The sequence below is a fragment of the Ranitomeya variabilis genome, chromosome 5 (assembly GCF_051348905.1).
Source record: "Ranitomeya variabilis isolate aRanVar5 chromosome 5, aRanVar5.hap1, whole genome shotgun sequence".
Lineage (NCBI taxonomy): Eukaryota > Metazoa > Chordata > Amphibia > Anura > Dendrobatidae > Ranitomeya > Ranitomeya variabilis.
Window position 1 is genome coordinate 587288094 of NC_135236.1, and position 18748 is coordinate 587306841.

Below are 18748 nucleotides of genomic sequence, written 5' to 3' on the forward strand. Positions count from 1 at the left end.
ATATATATATATATATATATATATATATATATACTGTAAACGTATTGTAAAAAAAATGTTAAACTTTTTTTGTACCTTGTCCCAGTGTGGGATATCAACTTTCCCTACCCTGTTCTAATGCTTTTGCATTGCAGGGTATTAGAGATCAGGTAATCGTACACAGGCAAGGGGCGTGTCGACTCCTACTCTCAGCAGGAACTTACAGGCCACTGTACTTGGGTAACCCCATGGCCATCTTTCGACCCAGGGTCGACATGGAGACCATTACCACAACACAATTGTGATCGCATTGTGCCGATCAGAGCAGAGAGGGAGCTCCCTCCCACTGCAACTTGATCACTGTTGCTATTGACAGCAGCATCAGAGGGGTTAAATCGCCACGATCGTCGCTAGCACCGATCGTGGGCATTGCTGCAGGGTATCATACTTCCATATAGTATTGAGATCTGCTTCTGATCATGCTAGTGCTCGGAGAGAGCCTGCTCTATCGTTTGCTGTAACACACCTCCTGCAGCGACGTACATGTATGGTGGATGTCATGAAGGGGTTAGACTAATACTTTGTTGAAGCACCCTCTGAATTTAGAACAGCATTCCTCTGTTCTTCGGTTTATAAATACATATTTTGATTTCCTTGACAGTGTTATTCCCTCAAACCCATGTGCTAGGTGTAAGACTGCATTGTTTTCTACTCTTTTGGGCTAGAAAAACCTGTGATTATGGGTTGAAAGTCACCTTACAGACCTACTCTGCTGCTTTGGCTTAATTGGATTATTCAATATTTACCACACCATAAGACCATATATGAATCGTAAGTGCCTTTCACATACATGCTTCTCAGCACCTGACTGGGGGCTGCGCCTGCAAGGGTTAATCTATCTCCTCTCACTCAGTCAGTCCAGCATTCAGCCTCTGTCCTATGCTGCAATGGGAGCATAAATCACACCCCAACACAGACCATGCACCCCGCTCATACACGCTGCCACCACTCACCGAACACACGGGCGATGAGTCACGGAAATATTACTACTACTGTCTGCCAATCACCAGGATCACACACTCTAAGGCTATGGATTCTTTTAGAGCATACAAGGTTCAAACTGATTAAAGTTTTAAGCTTTAATAGAAAAGGTACAGTGCTTACAATAAAAGGATATAAAAAGAATATGGAAAAAGTAACATACAAATATACAAAACAGTTATAAAATAAAAGGGAGAAAACTTACAGAAATATCTAAACTTTGCAGTCCGGCATTTTTCTCCCTGAGGGGGGAAGATGAGTATGAAATGGATCATATCAGCTTGGTTGCCCCTCAATCTGTGAACAGGTTTCTAAGAGTAAAGGCATAATTTATAGATTTAACCTGGAGGTCAGATTTCTAGACCAGCCTCTCAGGTTAATATTCTAATCCTTGGTTTGTGACTGGATCCTGGCTATTTTACCAATAAATACATTATTTTTCTTTGAACACTATTTATGTGACCTTTCTCATAGTAAATAGTGTGGGGCTGCAATTGGCGTCTCTCTTCAAAAGAGTCAGATGGTGTGAAATGTTTCCACAAATGTTCTCAGGAAATCCCCCCTGGGGTGACTGGAGACCAGGAGACTGCCTTCTCATGATAACATAGGTCATGACCATTGCTAGAGCTGTAGTCTAAGGACAGATGTTAATTTACTGCTGGTCATACATCCATACATATACATATTTCACTACAGTGCCCACTGAAATGTTTTCAAAATCTGTGAGGAAAGAATCTCAAACCTAACCATGACTTTCGAATAATCTGCTTAACACTCTTCTGCTTATGTGTACTTTTGGCTGCTGGACATGTTTCTGGTTCTATTGTGTTTGTGGGTGAGAGTGTGTGTGTGTGAGTATGTGTATGTAACTGAATTGAGTTATCAATTATAACAGAATATTTTATATTTTTTATATTTATAAATGCTTAATGTACTTCATGTATTGTTGCTAATTCCCCTTTTCCTGATTTCATGTCATAATATAGCATTGTTCATGATTCTTGCATTCTTATCTGACCACTACAAACTTGCTTACTGTGGTAGTTAGTAGTCTATTATTGTTCTTTATTATTGTTGAGCCACCCCCCTAGTGTTCGAGTTCAGTTCGGTTCGTCGAATTGGGGCGTGTTCGACAAATGTTCATCGAACATTCGACGAACACCGTCGAACCCCATTGAAACCAATGGCAGGCAAACACAAACACATACAAACACATAGAAAACACATAGAAAACACCTTAAAAGGTGTCCAAAAGCTGACAAACTGCTCAGAAGACACAACAAACACATGGAAAAGTCACAAGTACATATAGTCATGAAAAAATAAGAGGTTGAGGAGTAAAAGGAGGAGGAGACACAGATATAGGCATGTCATGCCCTTCTAAAATCAAGAAAGGCTGGAGTAAAAATCTAAAATCAGCCTACCAACACCCAGATGTCGTGACAAAAAAATTTAAAAAAGAAATATTTTTAGGTAGAATGGTGGGTACATTCAGAACACTTTCCTTAGAAGATGTAGTGGTATCCCCGTTGGGAGTCGTGCCAAAAAAAGAACCCAATACATTCAGACTAATCCACCATTTGTCATATCCAAGGGGCAGGTCAGTAAATTACAACATCGACACGGAACCAAGTACTATATACTGTACCTCCTTTCATGAGGCAATCAGGCGGGTCAAGAAGTTGGGAAGGGGCACCCTAATGGCCAAAACAGACATTGAGGGGGAGTTCCGGTTACTACTACCTGTGCCTCCGAATAGTGTCCGCTTTTTGGACTGCTTCTGTGAAGGAGCATACTACACAGATCGCTGTTTGCCCATGGGGTGCTCCATACCCTGCTCACTATTTGAGGCGTTTAGTTGCTTCCTCGAATGGGTCGTCATGGACGTTTCTAAGAGGGAACATATTATCCATTACCTCGATGACTTCTTATTCTTCTGGGCCCAAAAGATTCTCCACAGTGTGAATACACGTGGTAGTCCACCTGTGAAAAGGAGAGAGCTGGAGGGAGAGCGGACAACCCAGAGCCAAGGGGTTAGATTGAGAAAGGAAGAAGACGGTGTAGCTTGCTTCATGGGTGGGGTACTCTGCTGAGTAGCACAAAATGCAACAAGGCCCAAAAGGATTTCCTGGGCTAGATGCAGTTAAAAATCAGTACTTACTCTGCTGACTAGCAGACACTGAAAATTTGGAGCAGACCTCTGAATCCCAGGAGATAGTATGAGTAAACAGCTCTGCAGACTCAACCAACTGTGTTACCCCAAGCCATAGTGTGTGTAGTTTTAAAGGTTAAAAGGGGGGGAGTGACCCCACTCACCTGAAATTGAAGATGCCAACGTCATGTAAAACACAACAAGGGGACTCCTAAAAGAGTCTCCATTTTTTCCAAAAATTGGGCCACAGACCCCACTTAAGTGGCATCAATTTCGCAAGAGTTTCTTAAAATAGTTGGTGAGGTGATTTTCAAAAATCATCAAGCTTTTAGTCTCCCCAGGATGACACAGGGGTAGAAAAGTCCTTGCGGATCCAGGATTTGTTCATCTTGTTAGTCTGTCTACATTGTCACTGGACAGCTGTGTACGCTTATCTGTCAGCACACCACCAGGAGCACTGAACACACGTTCAGAGAGAACACTGGCTGCGGGGCACGACAAGATGTCCAAGGCGTGAGTGGCAAGCTCAGGCCATTTTTTCAGATTGGAAGCCCAAAATGAGCAAGGGTCCAGTTCCACAGTCATGGCATCGATGTTAACTTGGAGATACTCCTGTACCATCCTCTCTAGGCGTTGGCTATGCGTCAGACTTATTGTCTCCTGTGGCCTTGCAAAGGATGGTTTAAAAAATTCTTGAAACGATTGGAAAAAATTGCTGTTACCACCAGATACGATGTTACTGTTACGGTTTGAGTGATGACTCGACAGTCCCACGGTTGGCAAGTAAGAGCTCAGAGATTCACTACGTGCACCACTGGTGTTTTGTGGAAAAGCAGATGTAAGATTCTGTAACAGTCTCTGCTGATACTCCTGCATGTGTGAATCCCTTTCTATGGCAGGAATTATTTCCCCAAATTTACTTTTGTACCAGGGATCTAAGAGTGTGGCAACCCAGTAGTCGGCATTACTTCGGATTCTGACAATCTGAGGGTCAAGTTGCAGGTAGTGCAGCAAGAAGGCACTCATGTGTCATCCAGGAGGACCAAGACCTTGTTGTCTTGGTGGCAGTGAGGTGAGAATCATGCTTCCTTCCTCTGCCCTCTCCCTCCAACCTTGCACAACAGAAATTTGATCGATGTCTCCCTCATCTGATGAGTCTTCCATGCCCAGCACCAGTTCGTTCTCACTTCTTCCTCGGTTCCTGCACCTTCCTCAACAGTTTGGCTGCTACCATGCGCCCTCGGTAATCCCTCTCCCCACCCTCCAATGCCAGCCGCCTTGGTGCTGCCGACCGTGTGGACCTTGGAGATATTATCCCTTCCGCATACGACTCCTCCTGTTCCTCCTCCTCCTCCTCTTGTCCCACCACCTGACTCCGAATACTGTTTAAGGTGGGCTCCAGCATGTAAATGACCGGAATAGTCATGCTGATAATGGCATTGTCAGCACTAAACATCTTCGTCACTATTTAAAAACTGTGCAGAAGGGTGCATAGGTCCCTGATCTGAGACTACACCTGCAGCGTGATTTGCCCCACCTCTGGATATTGTTGGCCCAGGCTATACGCCATAACTGATTGCACCAGGGCTTGTCGATGCTGCCACAGTCGCTGCAACATGTGCAGAGTTGAATTCCACCATGTGGGCACATTGCATTTCAGCTGGTGAACTGGCAGGCTCAACGACTTCTGTAGAGATGTAAGTCATTGAGCTGCGGAATGCGAACGGCGGAAGTGAGCACACAGCAACCGTGCCCTCTGCAGAAGCCCATTAGTCCGGGATAGTGGGATAATTGTTGAACAACCAGGTTCAAAATGTGAGCCATACAAAACACGTGTGTGACATTGCCCCGGCGAAGGGCCGCACCCAGGTTGGCAGCATTGTCGCACACGGCCTTCACTGGCTGCAGGTTCAGTGGAGACAACCATTGATGGAACTCGGTCTCCAGAGCTGACCACAACTCCTCAGCTGTGTGACTCACATTTCCTAGACATTTCAAGGTAAACACCGCCTGATGCCGTTGAGCCCTGGTGACAGCATAATAAGGATTCCTTCTGCGCAGTTAGAACTCTGGTGGCATTACCAGACAGGCTTTGGGTGCAGGTGGAGGACCGAGAGGAGGTTCAGGAGGCAGAAGCAGTGGAGGAACTTAGAGATACAGAGGATCGATGCGCAAATCATGGGGATAGCAAGACTTGGACAGCAGCCCCTTCTCCTGATGTCACCATAGTTACCCAGTGCCCAGTCACCGACATGTAACGCCCCTGTCCATGTCTACTCGTCCAAGTGTCTGTGGTGAAATGCACTCTGTCACACACAGAGTTTCTCAAAGAAACGGTGATGTTGTGTGTGACATGCTGGTGTAGCGCAGGCACAGCTTTCTTTGAGAAGTAGTGGCGACTGGGCATCTGGTACTGGGGCACTGCGACGGACATAGGGTCTCGAAAATCCTGTGTCCACCAGGCAGAAAGGCAGCATTTCTGTAGCCAACAGGTTGCAGATAATGAAATTCAACCTCTTAGCTTTGTCATGGCTAGGAGGAAATGGTCTTTTACTTGTCCACATCTGAGGGACCGAGGGCTGGCTGCCATGCTTAGTCGGGGTTGAGTAGGGTGTCCCCGGCAAACTGCTGGTCTGTGAGGAAGGTGCGGCGGAGATATTATGTTGCCTTGATCAAAATAATTTAAAAAAGCGCTTAACACCAGCAGGTGTTTCCTCTTGCAAATTTACTGACGACCTGCCAATCACACTGGCTGTTGCGGATAAAGAGTTGGAAGGTCTGCATCCAAAACCATGTGCCACTGCTGTCCCCACAGTCAAGGAGGATAAAGAGGCCACGGATGCACTTGATGGGGCAGACGGTGGTTGGCCCGGCCCACTAGGCCGCATTGTAGCACAGTGAGCTTCCCACTACAACTTATGCCTCATATCCATGTGACGGTTCATGCATGAAGTACTCAAACTATTCATTTTTTGGCCTCTACTGAGATTTTGGTGACAAATCTTACAGACAACATGACTTGGGTCATCCTTTGCGATCTCAAAAAATGCCCAGGCTATGCAAGGCTTAGAGCCCATGCGACCTTAAGAGCCACCACAAGTTGTGCTGAGAGGCACAGTTGTGGTTGAGGATGCAGTTGTTGACGTGCTTCCAGTACTCCGTCTCTGTCCAGGATGGCGCAACCTAACCTCATCGTCAGACTCGTCACTAGCATCCTCCTCCACCTCGGCTGCTGACCTCATGAACTGGCTGACTGTGGGTTGACAGTAAGTGGAGTCTCCAACCTCGTCATCATCATCCTGTGTGTTCTCATACCCATCGTCCTCAGAGCCAACCTCTTCCTGCCCTGACTGAAAAGTCAAGTTTTCGTTCCAATCAGGTATCTCAGTCTCATCATCATCTTCCTAATTGTCTCCACCAACAGGAGTTACAGTTTGGGAACGAGGGTCTACATTATGCTCAGAACCTTCATCTGGGCCTGGATCCGACTCACAAAGATACTGGGCATCAGTGCAGATCTTTTCCTCGTCTGGATTCACAGAAGCTCTGGAGCAGACCTCTGATTCCCAGGCTATAGTATGAGTAAACAGCTCTGCAGACTGTATTTCCCCATACTCAGACGGGTGGCTGGAGACTGGGGAGCTGTGAGGAAGCAAGTGCGATTGGGGTGACACCTCTGAGGACTCGACTATTTGTGATGTTGCAGTTGAGGTGGAGGGGAGCCCATTTGAACGAGCACTTGATATCCGTTCAAGCACCTGCTTTTTTTGTGCCTCATCTGGAATTTGTAGCGATGCTCGAAGCGATGGTCGTAAGAAAGGGATCATATCAGATTGTCCACAAAAAGAAGCAGACATCTTACTTTGGCTGGAAGATGGTCTTTCTTCTGCAGATGTTACTGTTGCTTTACCACCTACCCCACGGACACAACCTTTGTTTCCCTTTCCAACAGGCCTATTCCCCTTTCCACCAGCAGCAGGCCTTTTGCCACTCATTTTGGCGCTTTACTAATTGGCAACTCTGTAGTTGTTTGCACAAAAAACGATGGATGGAAACCGAGCAGAGCTGAGTGGCCAAACTGTGGTACTAGGCCCAAAACGATTTACTGGGTTAGATGCAGTAAAAATTTAGATACACAGGCGGTGTAGTTAGCTTCACAGGCGGGCTACTCCGCTGATGTGCAGACACTGCTCCTAGGCCCAAAACGATTTACTGGGTTAGATGCAGTAAAAATTTAGATACACAGGCGGTGTAGCTTCACAGGCGGGCTACTCCGCTGACGTGCAGACACTGCTACTAAGCCCAAAACGATTTACTGGGTTAGATGCAGTAAAAATTTAGGTACACAGGCAGTGTAGCTAGCTTCTCAGGCTGGCTACTCCGCTGATGTGCAGACACTGCTCCTAGGCCCAAAACGATTCACTGGGTTAGATGCAGTAAAAATTTAGATACACAGGCGGTGTAGCTTCACAGGCGGGCTACTCCACTGACATGAAGACATTGCTACTAAGCCCAAAACGATTTACTGGGTTAGATGCAGTAAAAATTTAGATACACAGGCGGTGTAGTTAGCTTCACAGGCGGGCTACTCCGCTGACGTGCAGACACTGCTAGTGGCCCAAAATGATTTACTGGGTTAGATGCAGTAAAAAAATTTAATTACACAGGCGGTGTAGTTAGCTTCACAGGCGGGCTACTCCACTGATGTGCAGACACTGCTCCTAGGCCCAAAACGATTTACTGGGTTAGATGCAGTAAAAATGTAGATACACAGGCGGTGTAGCTTCACAGGCGGGCTACTCCGCTGATGTGCAGACATTGCTACTAAGCCCAAAACGATTCACTGGGTTAGATGCAGTAAAAATTTAGGTACACAGGCAGTGTAGCTAGCTTCTCAGGCTGGCTACTCCGCTGATGTGCAGACACTGCTCCTAGGCCCAAAACGATTCACTGGGTTAGATGCAGTAAAAATTTAGATACACAGGCGGTGTAGCTTCACAGGCGGGCTACTCCACTGACATGAAGACATTGCTACTAAGCCCAAAACGATTTACTGGGTTAGATGCAGTAAAAATGTAGATACACAGGCGGTGTAGTTAGCTTCACAGGCGGGCTACTCCGCTGATGTGCAGACACTGCTCCTAGGCCCAAAACGATTTACTGGGTTAGATGCAGTAAAAATTTAGATACACAGGCGGTGTAGCTTCACAGGCGGGCTACTCCGCTGACGTGCAGACACTGCTACTAAGCCCAAAACGATTTACTGGGTTACATGCAGCAAAAATTTAGATACACAGGCGGTGTAGCTTCACAGGCGGTTTACTCCGCTGACGTGCAGACACTGTTATTAAGCCCAAAATGATTTACTGGGTTAGATGCAGTAAAAATTTAGATACAAAGGCGGTGTAGCTAGCTTCACAGGCGGGCTACTCCGCTGACGTGCAGACACTGCTAGTGGCCCAAAACGATTTACTGGGTTAGATGCAGTAAAAATTTAGATACACAGGCGGTGTAGCTTCACAGGCGGGCTACTCCGCTGACGTGCAGACACTGCTACTAAGCCCAAAATGATTTACTGGGTTAGATGCAGCAAAAATTTAGATACACAGGTGGTGTAGCTTCACAGGCGGTTTACTCCGCTGACGTGCAGACACTGCTACTAAGCCCAAAATGATTTACTAGGTTAGATGCAGTAAAAATTTAGATACATGGGCGGTGTAGTTAGCTTCAAAGGCGGGCTACTCCACTGACATGCAGACAATGCTACTAGGCCCAAAACGATTTACTGGGTTAGATGCAGTAAAAATTTAGATACACGGGCGGTGTAGTTAGCGTCAAAGGCGGGCTACTCCGCTGACGTGCAGACACTGCTACTAAGCCGAAAGCGATTTACTGGGTTAGATGCAGTAAAAATTTAGATACACAGGCGGTGTAGTTAGCTTCACAGGCGGGCTACTCCGCTGATGTGCAGACACTGCTCCTAGGCCCAAAACGATTTACTGGGTTAGATGCAGTAAAAATTTAGATACACAGGCGGTGTAGCTTCACAGGCGGGCTACTCCGCTGACATGCAGACACTGCTACTAAGCCCAAAACGATTTACTGGGTTACATGCAGCAAAAATTTAGATACACAGGCGGTGTAGCTTCACAGGCGGTTTACTCCGCTGACGTGCAGACACTGTTACTAAGCCCAAAATGATTTACTGGGTTAGATGCAGTAAAAATTTAGATACAAAGGCGGTGTAGCTAGCTTCACAGGCGGGCTACTCCGCTGACGTGCAGACACTGCTAGTGGCCCAAAACGATTTACTGGGTTAGATGCAGTAAAAATTTAGATACACAGGCGGTGTAGATACACAGGCGGTGTAGCTTCACAGGCGGGCTACTCCGCTGACGTGCAGACACTGCTACTAAGCCCAAAATGATTTACTGGGTTAGATGCAGCAAAAATTTAGATACACAGGCGGTGTAGCTTCACAGGCGGTTTACTCCGCTGACGTGCAGACACTGCTACTAAGCCCAAAATGATTTACTAGGTTAGATGCAGTAAAAATTTAGATACATGGGCGGTGTAGTTAGCTTCAAAGGCGGGCTACTCCACTGACATGCAGACAATGCTACTAGGCCCAAAACGATTTACTGGGTTAGATGCAGTAAAAATTTAGATACACGGGCGGTGTAGTTAGCGTCAAAGGCGGGCTACTTCGCTGACGTGCAGACACTGCTACTAAGCCGAAAGCGATTTACTGGGTTAGATGCAGTAAAAATTTAGATACACAGGCGGTGTAGTTAGCTTCACAGGTGGGCTACTCAAATGACTACCAGACAATGCTACTAGCCCAAAAGGATTGGCTGAGCTAGCTAACACCAAATGCTGTGACAAACACTTGCACAGCACTGGCTCAGACCTGCCTGGCAAAAAGTGCTATGAACTGCTGTAACCTACCCTGAAAAGGGCTGATATTACAACTAGTCCCGACTCCCTAAACCTATCCCTCTCTATCTAACAGAAAATTTGCTAGCAAAAAACACTCTTAGGCCGGGGTCACACTAGCGAGTTTTACGGATGTATGAGAGGCGCAAAAACTACGCATTGCACACCGACCAATGATTTTCTATGGGGTAGCTCCTATTTGCTGTATATTTCTCAGCTGTATTTTACGGGCGTAGAAAATCGCAGAATGCTGCGTTTGTCAGCGTATTGCGCAAAAAATCCACCAATGAAAGGTGTTGGCTAACGGCTAAAAGCCAGTGTGCTATGGTCACATACAAGGGAAAAGTCAATCTCAATAGAAACAAAGCTGACCACACTACCGCTTGTTAGTATAGCCGAGCCTGCTCACCTACATTCGGAGTATATCAGCTGGATCCCGGTTGCTTATGCCTGGTAAGATAGCCGACAAATCCAACGTTGAAGAGAAGAAGAAAAGGCATTTTTAAAACAATCAGTGGAGAAGAGGAAGAGAAGTTAGTAAAACAAGTGGAAAGCGTTTTAATTTTTGCTTCCAATATAGCCCCATGGATCAACAAATACGGGCGGCTATTAGGAAAAATTGGCCTCTTCTGGAGCAGGACAGAGATTTAGGCGATATAGTAACTCGGGGACCACTATTTTCAAATAAGCGTAGCACGAGATTGAGGGACCTTTTGGTCCGCAACCAAATATCGACAGATAAAAACAACTGGTTAGAGCAGGGCATCCCCAAGGGAAACCATCGATGTGGACATTGCGCATATTGTAACTATCACATTACAGGACAGGTTTTGACTATAGGTGCAATCAAACACATAGTGAAATAATTCATTTCCTGTAAAACTAAATACGTAGTGTATGTAGTATTTTGTTCGTGTGAGCAGTTTTAGATAGGGAAGACTATACGTTGTCTCTGCGTACGGTTCCGCGAACATTATAAATCAGTCACCACAGGCAAGGGGGTACCCAGACTGATTAGCCACATTCATGACACTCATGGAGGAGACCCCAAGGCAATGAGATTTGCAGGAATTGAAAAAGTGACTCTACCTGGGAAGGGAGGCGACCTGCATAACATGTTGCTGAGAAGAGAGGCAAGATGGATCATGCAGACAGGAGCCATGGGTCCGTTAGGTTTCAACGATCGGGTAGATATGTCCATTTTCTTGTAAGATAATCGCTGAATTGGCGTTATGTTTATCTTAATATGCTAACAGTTTAAGTTTGTCCCACTTAGTTCCGATATGCGCTATGGTATTTAGTACGCTTGACAATGAGGATTGACAGAGAGGGAAGAAGGTTCCAGTCTTCCCCCTGTCGGAGTACTGGATAGGAGGAGTTTTCTAAGTTATGAGTGCTGCCCGCTTGTTTCAGTATTAGCCAGCAGAAAGAAGATCTGTGTTGAGAGCATAGTTAGTAATAAAAACGAGGTGTTCTTGGTATAATGGTTAATTTGTTACAGTGTTTTGGTGTATATTGCTGATTTTATATTTTATATTTGTTGTTAAGTGTTTTAACCCGGGTGGGAGGGCGTTCCAGTGGGGCGGGAAGGTCAGCTAGGGGAGGAGTTTTGCCTCCGCCTGTCCATATCCCCCGGCTCGGGGAACGCTCACTCACTGACCCGTAGAAGCGCCGGTCAGGCGTGAAACGGCCATCGTCAGGCTCGCCGCACTCTGTGCAACTGTACCCCCGGCCGTGAAGATGTTTATGTAAGTTAATAAAGAATACTGTCTCGGAAGATCGGTGAGTGCTGCCTTTTCTTCTTCTTCTCTTTAACGTTGGATTTGTCGGCTATCTTACCAGGCATAAGCACCCAGGATCCAGCTGATATACTCCGAATGTAGGTGAGCAGGCTCGGCTATTCTAACAAGCGGTAGTGCGGTCAGCTTTGTTTCTATTGAGATTGACATATATATTTATATTTAATACAGCGCTAGATAGCCTAAAAGCCGGTAATTCAATTGCCGGCTTTTGCTATCTCCTTCCCAAGCCCGACAGGATATGAGACATGGTTTACATACAGTAAACCATTTCATATCCCTTATTTTTTAACATATTCCTCACTAATAATGTTCCAAGTGTCTGTGTGCAAAATTTTGGGGCTCTAGCTGTTAAAATAAAGGGTTAAATCGAGGAAAAAACTGGCGTGGGCTCCCGCGCAATTTTTTCCGCCAGAGTGGGAAAGCCAGTGACTGAGGGCAGATATTAATAGCCTAGAGAGGGACCATGGTTATTGCCCCCCCCGTGGCTAAAAACATCTGCCCCCAGCCACCCCAGAAAAGGCACATCTGTAAGATGTGCCTATTCTGGCACTTAGCCTCTCTCTTCTCACTCCCGTGTAGGGGTGGGTGTGAAGAAACCAAATTGTATCTTAATTACCCAGACAGCTACGTTTTTGCAAAGCAATAAGAACTGACTTTTCATCTGTATATTGGCTTGTGCATTTAAGTGTTTATGTCTGGTGGTTCAAGAAGACAGACTTGCAAACTGATTGTTAGGGCTAGTGGAACGCACCAAATAATAAGAAAGATAGAGTAAGGTGCGTTCGCAGCCCGGGGTCCACCGTGCAGAGATGGAACCTGCTGCCAAGTAATGACGGACTATATGGCGGTACAATGTGGATACACACACGGGTTAACTTCACCCTGCGTGAAGGAAGCGAACCCTGTTGCGTCACAGGGCCGCGGTACCGCACCAAGAGCGCAAGCAAGGAGTCTCAGAACTCAATCCCAAGACACAGGATTTGAGTTCATATAGACCTCTTGCGCTCGACACCGCAACTGGGGTGTCAGAGTGAAAGAAATAATAATAAAGATGCACGAGAGTGCGTGCGGTGCCGCACTGGCGGACGCCACTAACCACCCAGGCTTGGGTCAGGAAAGCGCTGTGAAAGCGCACGGCGCCGCACTGGCTGTCACAGCAATTAGACGCTGTTTTGTGTGTTACGTGCTGATGGCTAAGTCGGGCGCTAGAAAGCAATCATCCACCTTATGCGAGCAGTCATACACAAGGGAGGGGATAATGAATGACTTTCACTCATCAACACACACACGTTTACAAGTTTACACTAGCGCATGGCCGTGCGGTCATGCGAACATTTTATAGCTGCAGCATGTACAGAACCTTCCCAGAAGGACCAATGGGAGGCTGCCACAGAAGTTGAGCACCTTCAGGACCTTCCTGGAGGACCAATGGGATCTGTTGCAGTATCTGAGCATGTGACCTTCGATCTCCAACGGGAGATCTTGCCCTGGGCATGCTCAGAAGGGGAAAAGCAGGACTTAGTCCCCAAAGCATCTGCTTGCTGCTGCCCAGCACTGGCTTCAATGGCAGAAGCTGGAAAAGCAGCAGTAACCCTATGCACAGAGTGAGACTGAGCAAGACGCTGGGACCGACGTCTCCGCTGAGCAGACTCCACTGCTGAATGGGAGACCGCAGCAGACATGGTTCAAGATTCCCCCTGGGAACTCAACTCCTAACACTGATACTATTTAACATACAGTGTAAAGGCCCCGTCTCACATAGCGAGATCGCTAGCGAGATCGCTGCTGAGTCACTAGTTTTGTGACGCAACAGCGACCTCAGTAGCGATCTCGCTATGTGTGACACGTACCAGTGATCAGGCCCCTGCTGTGAGATCGCTGGTCGTGTCGGAATGGCCTGGACCGTTTTTTGGTCGTTGAGGTCCCGCTGACATCGCTGAATCGGTGTGTGTGACACCGATCCAGCGATGTCTTCACTGGTAACCAGGGTAAACATCTGGTTACTAAGCGCAGGGCCGCGCTTAGTAACCCGATGTTTACACCCTGGTTACCAGCGTAAATGTAAAAAAAAAAAAACACTACATACTCACCATCTGATGTCCGTCAGGTCCCTTGCCGTCCGCTTCCTGCTCTGACTGAGTGCCGCCGTACAGTGAGAGCGCAGCACAGCAGTGACGTCACCGCTGCGCTCTGCTCTCACTGTACGGCGGCACTCAGTCAGAGCAGGAAGCAGACGGCAAGGGACCTGACGGACACCGAAAGGCGAGTATGTACTGTTTGTTTTTTTTGGTAACCAGGGTAAACATCGGGTTACTAAGCGCGGCCCTGCGCTTAGTAACCCGATGTTTACCCTGGTTACCCGGGTGCTGCAGGGGGACTTCGGCATCGTTGAAGACAGTTTCAACGATGCCGAAGTCGTTCCCCTGATCGTTGGTCGCTGGAGAGAGCTGTCTGTGTGACAGCTCCCCAGCGACCACACAACGACTTACCAACGATCACGGCCAGGTCGTATCGCTGGTCGTGATCGTTGGTAAATCGCTATGTGAGACGGGGCCTTAAGTCTGTAATAGTGACTTGTACATAGTGTTTGTTTATTGATGTGTGCTGATATGCTAATTGTGCATTGAATTCCAGAACTAGCTTGGTGACTTCTAAAGCAGAGAAGGAAAGACTGCAAATAGATTGAATGGTCAAGTAGTACTACGTAATCTCATCACCATTGTTTGCCATAACTTGATGTTGAACTAAAGGACACTGGGTAATTCTAAAAATAGCTTACATGCCTTGAGTATAAAAAGACTCAGAGATCACATCATTGAGGCTAAAGTAACACAGACCTACCAACCAGACATTCTGCAAACCACCCAACAGACAAGAGAAAGGACTGCAGCCAATTCATCATGGCACCATCACAAGTGACATTGATCTAGGATTCTATAGGATACAACCTAGGGGTTTTCGGCTCCGGTTGGAAGGACAGAGATCTAATCCAGTGACCATCTCTGAACCATGGATATGTTTGGAGAAAGCCAGGGTTGGGACCCGCTGGTCGTCTGGTTCCATGGAGTTGGTCAGATAAGCCAGGTGGTGACTCTCGTGTCAACTGGCTTTGGACCTTGTATGGACTCTATGGACAGTTCTTGGTCATCTCCCTATGCTTGTCGTTACCCCTTCTCTGTGCGTTCATCCACAGATGGAGTAGCGACCCTGGGAGCTCTGACATCATGTCATACTGGAAATACATGGAGATGCAGTGATATTTTATATGCGCCCATGTGACCCTGGGAGCTCCGACATCATGTCATACTGGAAATACGTGGAGACGCAGTGATATTTTATATGTGCCTATGTAACCAAACAATTCCAGTCATGGTGGGATTGTTCTGTTTGCTATTGTATGTTGTGGTTCAATAAAGTATTGCCACACTGTTTTACCTTAACCCTGTGTTGTCTGTGTAGTGTATTGCCCACGGGGAGATAGAGCGGGCGTTCAGTGGTATGAGCCGTGGTCCATGCAGTCTTACTAAAGACAGCCGGGCCAGCGGACGAGAGCACCCACTGACCCCGTTTCTCTGTTACAGTGGGATATGGGGTAATAAATTGTTAATGTCACCTTGCTATTGTAAGGTGACATTAAGCCAGGCTAATAAAGGAGAAGTGTCAATAATGCAGCTGTGCTCCTGACTGTAAAATCTGGGGAATGAATGGAAATCAGGGGAACGTAGCTACCTAGACTTGCGGTGTTGCGCCCCCTGCTGGTATAACCTCATATGAACTCGAGCGTGAGAAAATATTCTGAAAAATTCCCACGCTCGAGTTCATATGAGGTAATGCCAGCAGGGGGCTGTTTTCATGAATATTTCAGCCCATGGATCCATTGTATGTCTGTTTTGCAAGCCAGCGAGAAAATCTCGCTGTACGGATGCCATACGGATTACATACGGAGGTTTACATGCGCAAAATACACTGCCACACCCTGCCTACGGATGACATATGGATCACTATTTTGGGATAATTTCTGCGTATTACACATGTAAAATACGGACCGTATTTTACTACGCTTGGTGTGACCCCAGCCTTAGACTGTATAGTGCCCACAGCAGCAGCGGTGCCGTCTAACACTTAGCTGCAGCAGTGAGGAAATGGTGGCGATGGGGAAAATGGCTGGTTCTCATAGGGCAAGGACATACACAGCCAATGACACATGCCCTTGCTTGTGTGCATCACATGCACATTGCTGTGTGTGTGTGTACTGCTGATAGGCTGAGAGACTGCACTGCCCCACTGTAAATGCGGGAAAGAAAAAAAAATGGAGATCGGCATTATTTCAGCACAGATCTATCCCCTGCCCACTATACACTGAAACAGTCTATTAACATTGAGAAACAGTTTTAATGTGAAAATCAAGTTAGGCTTTTGGTGAATGAACAGTTATCGAACAGAAACTCGAACAGCCGAATTTTAAGCAAATTGTTCGAGTTCGTCAAACGACTCGAACACCGCCCAAAACAGCTCGAATTTGAAATTGGCGAACAGTTTGACTCGAACACCGCTCATCTCTATTCCTTATATCTTGTTAAAAACATTTACAATAAACATTTAAAAAAAAAAAATCTGTGGGTTGACCTAAAAAGGGCTGTACACACAAGATGCCCTTGCAATGTGAAATGAAGGTTGGCAAAGATTGCCAATTCTAGATATGTTGCTGAAAGACTCCTACCCAAAAAGACGAATGCAGCCATAAATTCAAAGGATACTTCAACAATGTAATAGTTTAAGTGTGAGCATACTTATGCAACCACATTATTTTAGTTTTTTTTTATTGGAAAAGATTTAAGTTTGTACAGAATACAGTATAGTGGACAATAAAGGTGGAAAAGAGTTCTTTAAGAAACAAGAAAATTTGTTTCACAAAAACTTGGCATTTTAACCGAGGTATGTAGACTTTTTCTATCCACTGTAAGGCTGGGATCATAGGAGCGTATGTTGTCCTGTACGAGAGAATTGGGGTCAATTATGCAAAGGACACTTGGCTCAAACTCCGTCAAAATCTGAGCCTAGTGTCAGTGCATTGTGCACTGATTCTCTCGCATGGAAGAATCGCAGCACAGTAATTTCTCCATCTCCTCCATTCCTGGTATCCACGGTGTGAAGGATGGCGCCAGAGAGATCACGCGGATCCCACCGCTGTCACCACATGTGACGAACCCACAACTCGCTACCTCACCTGATGTCACTATTATATCAGAGAGATCATGTGGACGGTCTCCGCACTTGCATCAACGTGACGTTCCGCACCCCCTGGGAACACTGTAAGGCCACCTTAGCATAGTTTTACACAGACATTCCCTGTCCACACAGGCCCAGGGAGTGAGAGAAGGTGCCCAACGCAGCCATTGACATGGCACTACACTAACTCACAATCCTGACAGGCTGAGAGGCCTCTTTCATTAGCACCAGTGAAACAGAAAACTGTCAGCCCAGTAGGACTGCCACCAATTCCTAGATAGATATAAGCCTAGTCCGTTAACGGGATTATATCGGGCCAGAAACCAGCCCTGGTAGCATGGAAAGTTAAACCGAGATATGGATGTGAGGATTCGTGGATTGAGATAAAAGAGCATCCAAAGTTAAATTATATATTTAATAGCCTTAAGGGCACACTAGTCAATACATTATATACACAATGGTTATACATATACAATGGTCAGATATGTAAATACAAGTGAAGTACAAAAGATATAAGCAGATGAATCATATCAATTAATGGCTTGATGTTTAACCATGTGTGCTGGGCTGCAAGGGTGGCATGGGCTGTCAGCTGGTTCCAGTTCCTCCCAGCACGTTATTTGACGTGACCCCACTTTAGAAGTGAACAGCAAGCATGACAAACAGAGAGAGCACATGGCCTTACACAAGCCTTTTAAAACCTTGATCAGTCACACCCTTTTTGCCCTCAGGATGGGCCCCTGGGTCTTTGTAGCTAAAACTCCCAAAACCTATGAAGGATCACAACTTCTCAAGGGAATGTTATAGGGCAGCGGTTCTGGCATCATCGGATCCGGCCTGGAGTAGGGAGAGTAGGAGACATGGAGGAGGACTAACTGGCACCTATGACCAGATATGTTAAAAGGGCTCCTCACACACTTGTCAATTTAATGAACAAAAACAATGATCTTGAAAACAGAATATGTCACAACTGTGCCTTACAGGTGGTGTCCCAGAAAAGTTGGAGTGTAAAGAACCAAGAAAATTTGTCCAGAACCTGGTGGTTACTATATTTGGAAAGCAGGGCCGGCTCCAGGTTTTTGAGGGCCCCGGGCGAAAGAGTCTCAGTGGGCCCCCCCCCCCTTTAAAATATATCACGATTCATGATGCCCAGATACAGCGGAGAAATATAGCTATAGTACAATGCCAGATTTCACTTCTTACATGAGTGATAGCTATTGTAAATTCTGCAGTGTATATATACAGGGGAGAGGTACTGTGCAGTGTATATATACAGGAGGAGTGGTACTGTGCAGTGTATATATACAGGAGGAGAGGTACTGTGCAGTGTATATATACAGGAGGAGCGGTACTGTGCAGTGTATATATACAGGGGAGAGGTACTGTACAGTGTATATATACAGGAGGAGAGGTACTGTGCAGTGTATATATACAGGACAGAAGGAGCGGTACTGTGCAGTGTATATATACAGGGCAGTGATGGTACTGTGCAGTGTATATATACAGGACAGGAGAAGTGGTACTGTGCAGTGTATATATACAGGACAGGAGGAGTGGTACTGTGCAGTGTATATATACAGGACAGGAGATATGGTAATGTGCAGTGCAT

General features: G+C 46.3%; 1 protein-coding gene across 7 annotated transcripts in view; it reads right to left on the reverse strand.

The window, feature by feature from the left end:
* Positions 1-18748, reverse strand: part of NME5 (NME/NM23 family member 5) — a 388198-nt gene that overhangs the window by 133950 nt on the left and 235500 nt on the right. The window contains exon 7 of one of the 7 annotated variants that reach the window (XM_077266011.1): positions 1226-1262. The exons of the other annotated variants lie outside the window; for them this stretch is intronic. Within the exon in view, the coding sequence (XP_077122126.1) occupies positions 1226-1262 (37 nt within the window). The remainder of the gene's footprint in view (positions 1-1225; positions 1263-18748) is intronic. 7 annotated transcript variants of the gene reach the window in all.